This window comes from Mandrillus leucophaeus, unplaced genomic scaffold (assembly GCF_000951045.1).
Source record: "Mandrillus leucophaeus isolate KB7577 unplaced genomic scaffold, Mleu.le_1.0 Scaffold279, whole genome shotgun sequence".
Taxonomy (NCBI): Eukaryota; Metazoa; Chordata; class Mammalia; order Primates; family Cercopithecidae; genus Mandrillus; species Mandrillus leucophaeus.
The window spans coordinates 575,184-582,609 of record NW_012102909.1 but is presented as its reverse complement, the minus strand read 5'-3'; the positions used below and the strand labels follow the sequence as shown (position 1 = coordinate 582,609).

The following is a 7,426-nucleotide window of genomic DNA, read 5'->3' as shown; positions in this document are numbered from 1 at the left end:
CCTCCACCTGAAAGCCTAGAATAAAAGCTTTCACAAAATCAGCTGCTTTTGTCAGAGCACTAACATCTTTGGTTTCTTTACAAGTCTGTTAAAAAACAAAAAAGGGTACAAAATACCGTTGAGACTCAAACAGAAAATGTCTTAACGAAATACTAGAAATGTCCTTTCCCATTATCAGAGAATTTCCTTCACCACCACCTTTCCCTAATATATTCTGTATGACACAGGTTCTGTATTACACAGGTTCTGGTTGGGTAAGTGCTATATTTTATTGGCAAAACAAAACCTTTCCAGCTCCAAAGCTTGGCTGCTTCACCCAAAGAGTGTCAAATAACTAACCACACTATATGATCAGATTTGGGGGTTAACAGCAAGACTCCTCTGGCACAACCCAATTTCTTGCATTCTGAAGAACCTCTACCTTCTGTCCATCCCTTCAATGCCCAAGCTTGTCCTCTTCTCTTCTCTCTCAAGGCAGTCTTCCCTGGGATTCCTGACTTAATCTTCTTAGTTATCAATTACATGCTGATGTTTCTTAAACCAATAGCTCCAGGCCTAACTACCTGCACCTGCTGACTGGGGAAATAAAGAATGACTGAAGCACTGAACCTGTTCTCAAACTTTATTTGAGAAATGCAGAAATAACTGTTATTCATAAAATGCCTACCACTGTAAATAACACACACTGTAAATAACATGCACTATAAATAACATGCTTTACACACCATAACTCTAACCCTCACAACAACTTTGAATGTTAAGTCATATGACTACCTTTGCATGTGAGGAAACTAAAGCACTAAAAAGCAAAAATGCTAAGATTCAAACACAGGTCTGATTTCAAAATTGTTATCTCCACTGTACCATGCACATTCACAATCTAGTTGAGGAGACCATGTACTCAACAAATTTAAAACCATATGGGCTTGTGTAATGGCAAAGTCCCCGGGGCTTTCCCATTTAGAACTAGACCCTAGTTCCAATCCTACATGTGACCTTAGACAAGTCTCCTAGTTACTTTAGGTCTTGAGTTTTCTCATCAGTAAAATAAGGAGGTCAGAGGAGAAGATCCTGAGTGTTCCCTACTAGTATAATAGGAAGTTTTCCTTATTAGCCTGATGACTATGGCCAAGTTTCCTCACATCTTTAAGATGGGAATATCCTGAAGAATAAATGATGTAGAGCATGTTGTAATACCACTATGTGTCTGGTATATGGCAGCATCAATAAATGTTAGTGGAATCCAAAGTGATTATCCTGCAATAAATAGGACAGTAAAGCACATGAAAAGTTTAGGCACTGAAGATATGACTGAAAAATGGACATTCTGGTATGAAACTGGCACCCAGAACAGAAAGCCCAAAGTAAATTAATTTTAAATGTCTAGTTCCTGGATTGACAGCATAGAATTTAAAATACACATATATAGGCCGGGCAGGGCAGCTCACGCCTGTAATCCCAGCACTTTGGGAGGCTGAGATGGGCGGATCACCTGAGGTCAGGAGTTCAAGACCAGCCTGGCCAACATGCTAAAACCCAGTATCTACTAAAAATACACAAATTAGCCAGGTGTGGTAGCGGGCGCCTGTTAACAGTGAGCCGAGAGCGTGCCACTGCACTCCAGCTTGGGCGAAAGCGCAAAATTAAAAAAAATATACACACACACACACATATGTGCATATGTTTCTTATCAAAATAATAGTTTTATCAAAAAAGCACCATTAAAACAGTCATGCACTGCATAATGACATTTTGATCAATGACCAACTGCTCATACCATGGTGGTCTCATAACAGTATAATGGAAAACATACAGAAATCTGATATATGGCACTGGATACTGGCAATGCAGATCAAGTAGATGAAATGACTGATACTAAGTAATGGTGCTGGAACATTTGGTTTTCCATATGAAAAAATACATAAATATGCACATACCATCTAGGTTTGTGTAAATACACTCTTCGCACAAGGACTAAGTCATCTTACAAAACATATCCCATAACATATCCCCGACGCTGACTGTATATACTTCTTGTAAAGCACCAAGTACTTATGTTCATTATTTACTTACTTCTGTTTATGACAATCTCTTTACTCGACCTTTTCTGAATTTGACACAGAACATTACAAAAGATACACAGAAGCAGAGACAGTATTTTAGTATGATCTCAGAACTAATTTACAAATTCAATTAATATTTGTATCAAACGCAGATTTTTAAGGCATTTGGGAAGTTCAAACTCAATATGGTAAGTTTTTAAACTGGACAAAAACTATTCAACACAATAAGTCCCATTAACTAAAGTCTACTCACGCCTTTTCATCTCTGTAGGAGAGAAAGCCTGGTGTATTGGGAAATGGTTGAGATTTTCCTTACCCTGATTTCTACATTCCTTGATTTCAAGTTAAAGCGTATCTGAAGTCCCAAATGTTCCACAATAGGAGTAAATATCTTCATCCAGTTTTCTTTCAATGGTGTGTATCTGTTAGCTGGGACTGGAATTTTCCTTGTTTCTTCTTTTCCACTCTGTAATAAAAGAACACACAATTCAAAAGGCTATGGAGGGATGGTGATGGAGTTGTAAAATAACATCTGATCCATAAAGGGCTTCCTTTAACTGAACTAGTTACACTTCAAAGAATCACTTCTCTCTGAGCATCGCGGCAGAACAGCCGCACCGCAGCTTCAACATTCCCCAGAGGCCACCGGCTTGATCCGCGTCTGGCCCCTGCCTGGTTGCTGTCCTAGGGTCCTAGCCACATACCAGGAGCCCGTCCCCACAGAGGGGTGGGAAGACGGGCCTCTTCGCCGGCCTGGCCTCCTCTGTGTCCATCCGGCCCGCATCCCCGCCCTCTCCCGCTGCGGAGAGCTGTTCAGCCTGTCGTTTCTTCGCCCGCCGGCCACCCTTACGGGTGACCTGGGTAAAGCCCTCCTCTGCCCCGGCGCTCTGCGCTTCCATTTCGGATTCCATCCCCCGGAATCTTAAGGCGCTTCCGGCTGAAACACGTGCGCTGCTGCACCGCGCAGGACCCAGCCTCCGTCAACTAACCCCGCAGCTCCGCCCCTTTCCTAAAACGTCACAGGCCGGGGACCTGCAGGATTTGGGGCCGGGGGAAAACGGGATTTCGGCTGTCCTAAGGTATGCCTGATGCTCATGGTCTCACTCCAGCCGTGCAACTCCGAGCTCAAGCATTTTATAATCTCTAATATGTATGTGTGCGAAAGGCAGTGGGTAAAGGCAATAAAGAAATTTGTGCTGTTGTGAAGGAACATTCTGTGCGATCGCCAGAGCGCATCTGGCATTATCTAGAGATAACTACAGCCAACTTCCTAGGGCATCTGGGGCAGAATACGGAAAGCGGGAGGGACAAATTGCCAATGTTTGGAGTCTGGTTTCCAGGTTAGTGTTTTGGGGGGCTTTGGGTGTGGCGGTTGTCAGAACTGAAATCGGCTGCACCATGTCGGCCTTCGAGAAGCCTCAGATCATCGCCCATATCCAGAAGGGCTTCAACTACACGGTGTTTGACTGTAAATGGGTGCCCTGCAGCGCCAAATTTGTGACGATGGGCAACTTCGCACGGGGCACCGGCGTCATTCAGCTGTACGAGATCCAGCACGGGGACCTGAAGCTGCTTCGAGAGGTGGGTGCCGGGTCGACGATCCGGACTGCCGTTGGGGGCGAGTGCGGATCCTGGGGTCTGCATTCCTCTTTGCCAGAGCCTTCGTCCAGCGTCCCCCAAAGCATGGCTTGAGCCGCGCGAGACCAGAGAAGCTGACCGCCGACTGAGGAATGTTTCCCATTTAAAACCTCTTTCTCATCCGCGGGGTAGTTCCTCCGCGCCCAACCCTCCTGCCACCCCAAGTGCAGTCCAGCCAAAGCGGGCACCAGGATGCCTGCGGTGTGGTTGGAAGAGGCAACCTAACACATTCGGCAGGTATCAATTGAGTGCCTGGTATTCCTAGGCATGTGAATGGCAATGTCCCCGATCTCATGGAGTTTGTTTTCTAGTGGGAGAGATACTCAGTTCAATAATCAAAGCAACGATACATAAGTACAAACCGAGATGAGTTGTCTCACACAAAGGAACACGGTTACAGTTCAGTGAGAGTGAAAACAGGTTTGGGATGAGTGAAAACAGATTTTGGTATGTGCGGGAGCTAACTAGGCCAAACTAGGAGTAAAGGACACGGTTTCCAGGGCTTCTGCACATGCAGAAGCTCAGTGATGGGAAGAAGTTTATCCTCTTAAGAAACTAGAGGGATAAGCAGGAACCAGACATTGCAAGATCTGTAGGACATTCAAAGGAATTTATGCCTTTTTTTCTAAGAAAAACGGGACACGATTGAAAGGATTTAAGCAGTGTGTGGAAAGATTAGGTTTACAACTTTTTGTTTTTGTTTTTTTTTTGAAGATTACTAGTGAAAGAATTAGAGAATAATGATAGTAACTAGCATTTTGTAGCTGTTTATAGTTTTTAAAAAGTCTTGATTTCGGTTACCTGAAAAAAAAAGATCAGTCGTAGTCAGATCAGAGTTGTAATAGACTACAAGTGCAGGGTAGGTTAAGAACTCTGGGGATCAAAATCTATGGAGAAAATCGTCTTGAAGGAGGTAGGGATTAAACTGGTAGATAAAGGATGGATACAATTTGGACTGTTACGCCTAGAATAAAAAGTATGTAAGACCCCATTCCGCTTTAAATTTCCCTGAATGACAAACATGAAACATGGCTTATTCTTTTCTACCTTTCCTTATATTGTTCATCACTTAGCTTCCAGTAACCAGTGGCTTTTTTTTTTTTTTTTTTTTTTTTTGGAGACAGGGTCTCAATCTGTCACCCAGCCCGGAGTGCTGTGGTGCAAACACAGCTCACTGTCACTGCAACCTTCGCCTTCTTAGCTCAAGGAATCCTCCCACCCCAGCCTCCCAAGTAGCTAGGACTACAGGTGTGTGCCACCACACCTAATTATTTTGTACTTTTTTTTTTTTTTTTGGTAGAGATTGGCTTTTGCCATGTTGCCCAGGCTGGTCTCCGACTCCTGGGCTCAAGCAGTCTGCCTGCCTCGGCCTCCCATAATACTGGGATTACAGGCGTGAGCCACCAAGCCTGGCTACCTGTTGCTCTTCTAATGTCCAGTTCAGATTATCTAATGTATGATGCCCTGCCTGATTTCTACACAAAGGAAAATTTCTTTACATTGCATTTTGGGTTGTTTTTGGTTTTTTTTGTTGTTGTTTAGAGATGGCGTAGCTCTGTCCCAGTCTGGAGTGTAGTGGTACTGTCATAGCTCATTGCAGCCTGGAACTCCTGGGCTCAAACCATCCTCCCGCCTCTGCCTCCCAAAGTGCTGGATCAGGTGTGAACCACCATTTAAAAAAAAAGGCATTTAAAGGATTTATTCCTTTTTCTTTTCTCTTTCTTTTTCTTCTTCTTTTTTTTTTTTTTTTAAGACGGAGTCTTGCTCTGTCACCCAAGCTTGAGTGCAGTGGCGTGATCTTGGCTCACTGCAACCTCTGCCTCCCAGGTTCAAGTGATTCTCCTGCCTCAGCCTCCCTAGTAGCTGGGATTACAGGCGCCTGCCACCATGCCCAGCTAATTGTTTTGTATTTTTAGTGGAGATGGGGTTTCACCATGTTGGTCAGGCTGGTCTCGAACTCTGACCTCAGGTGATCCACTCAACTCGGCCTCCCAAAGTGCTGGGATTACAGAGATGAGCCATCGCGCCTGGCCATTTATTCCTTTTTCAAAGAAAAATGGGACATGATTGTTTTTCTTTTTTCTTTTTTCTTTTTTTTGAGAGAGGGTCTCACTCTTGCCTAGGTTGGAGTGCAGTGGCAGGATCAGGGCTCAGACTTGTGACTTTTTAAAATAAGAACAGGCCTGGTGCAGTGGCTAACGCCTGCAGTCTCAACACTTTGAGAGGCAGAGGGGTGGATTGCTTGAGCCCAGGAATTCAAGACCAACCTGGGCAACATGGCGAAACCCTGTCTCTACTTTTTGTATAAAAAAGAATACAAAAATTAGCTGGGCATAGTGATGCGAGCTTGTAGTCCCAGCTACTTGGGAGGCTGTGGTGGGAGGATCTCTTGAGCCCAGGAGGTCAAGGCTACCATGTTCGCACCACTGCACTCCGCCCTGGGTGACAGAGAGAGACTCTGTCTCAAAAAATAATAAAATGAAAATATATGATTTGTACGTATTTCAAAACTACACTTACTCCATCAAGTGGAATAGAGTACTTTGTCTTTCGTAGCGACTCTGGGGAGTTTCAGCAAATTTTAAAAAGATAATTTTCTTTTGCAGGAAAAGTAATATGTATTCATGATAGAACTTTTAGAAAATAGGAAAATGAAGAAAATATCACCCATAATCTCAATGCCAGGAATAACCACTAAGTGTATTTTCACCTGGATCCTTTAGATCTTTTTTTCTACCATGAATTAGATCTGAGAACACACTATTTCAAGGTACTGTGTTTAACAAGGACCAAAGGTATTTAAAAGTTGAGTCCTTTCTTCTAAAGAGCCTACTGTCTGCCCAAAAAGAGGATACAACTAATACAGGAATACCTTTTAGAACTTACAGTGGGCCGGGTGCAGTGCTCACGCCTGTAATCCCAGCACTAAGGGAGGCTGAGGCGGGTGGATCACAAGGTCAGGAGAGCGAGACCATCCTGGCCAACATGGTGAAACCCCATCTCTACTAAAAATACAAAAATTAGCTAGGCGTGGTGGTGAGTGCCTGTAATCCCAGCTACTCAGAAGGCTGAGGCATGAGAATCACTTGAACCCGGGAGGCGGAAGTTGCAGTGAGCCGAGATCCGCCGTTGCACTCCAGCCTGGCAACAGAGGAAGACTCTGTCTAAAAACCAAACCAAAACAAAAAAGAACTTACATTGTATTTGGCTGCTCTGGTGCAATGGAAAAAAGATTAAAAATATAGGTTAAATACTGTTCCAGTAACTCCTACTCCTTACTGTGCATCAGGATCATTTGAGTGCATTTTGTGGCTTGTGTGTATGTGTGTGTGTTTTAAAACATTTGTGCCTTGGTCCCACCCCTAGAAATTCTGACGCAGTGGTACGTCTTTATTGCATCTAAGTAAGGTTTAGAAATCAGAATTTTTTTAAACTTCTGCGAGGTGATTCTAATGAGTCCCAGGGCTGAGAACCATTGAACTAGATGGGTCACTGATTATAATATTAGGAAACAGACTTGATTTGTCATTGTAGAGCTACCCCTAAGTCATGTGCTCCAAAGCTCATGCATCTTTCTTTTTTTTTTTAAATTTATCACTGACTTGGAGCTTGCAAAGCGCATGCATCTAAGAAAAAAAGATGTAAAGGAAGCATATCAGTCTTTGTCGAAGTCTTCTTTATCTTAGTTCTAAAAGGATAGATAAGGAATGGAGGGCAGGGCCTCC

General features: G+C 43.6%; 1 protein-coding gene across 1 annotated transcript in view; it reads left to right on the top strand.

Annotated features, from left to right (window-relative positions):
* Positions 1-7,426, top strand: part of WDR92 (WD repeat domain 92) — a 138,704-nt gene that overhangs the window by 109,456 nt on the left and 21,822 nt on the right. The window contains 3 exon segments of the mRNA XM_011984990.1: positions 2,787-3,112; positions 3,210-3,408; positions 3,411-3,644. Coding sequence (XP_011840380.1) covers positions 2,787-3,112; positions 3,210-3,408; positions 3,411-3,644 — 759 coding nt within the window.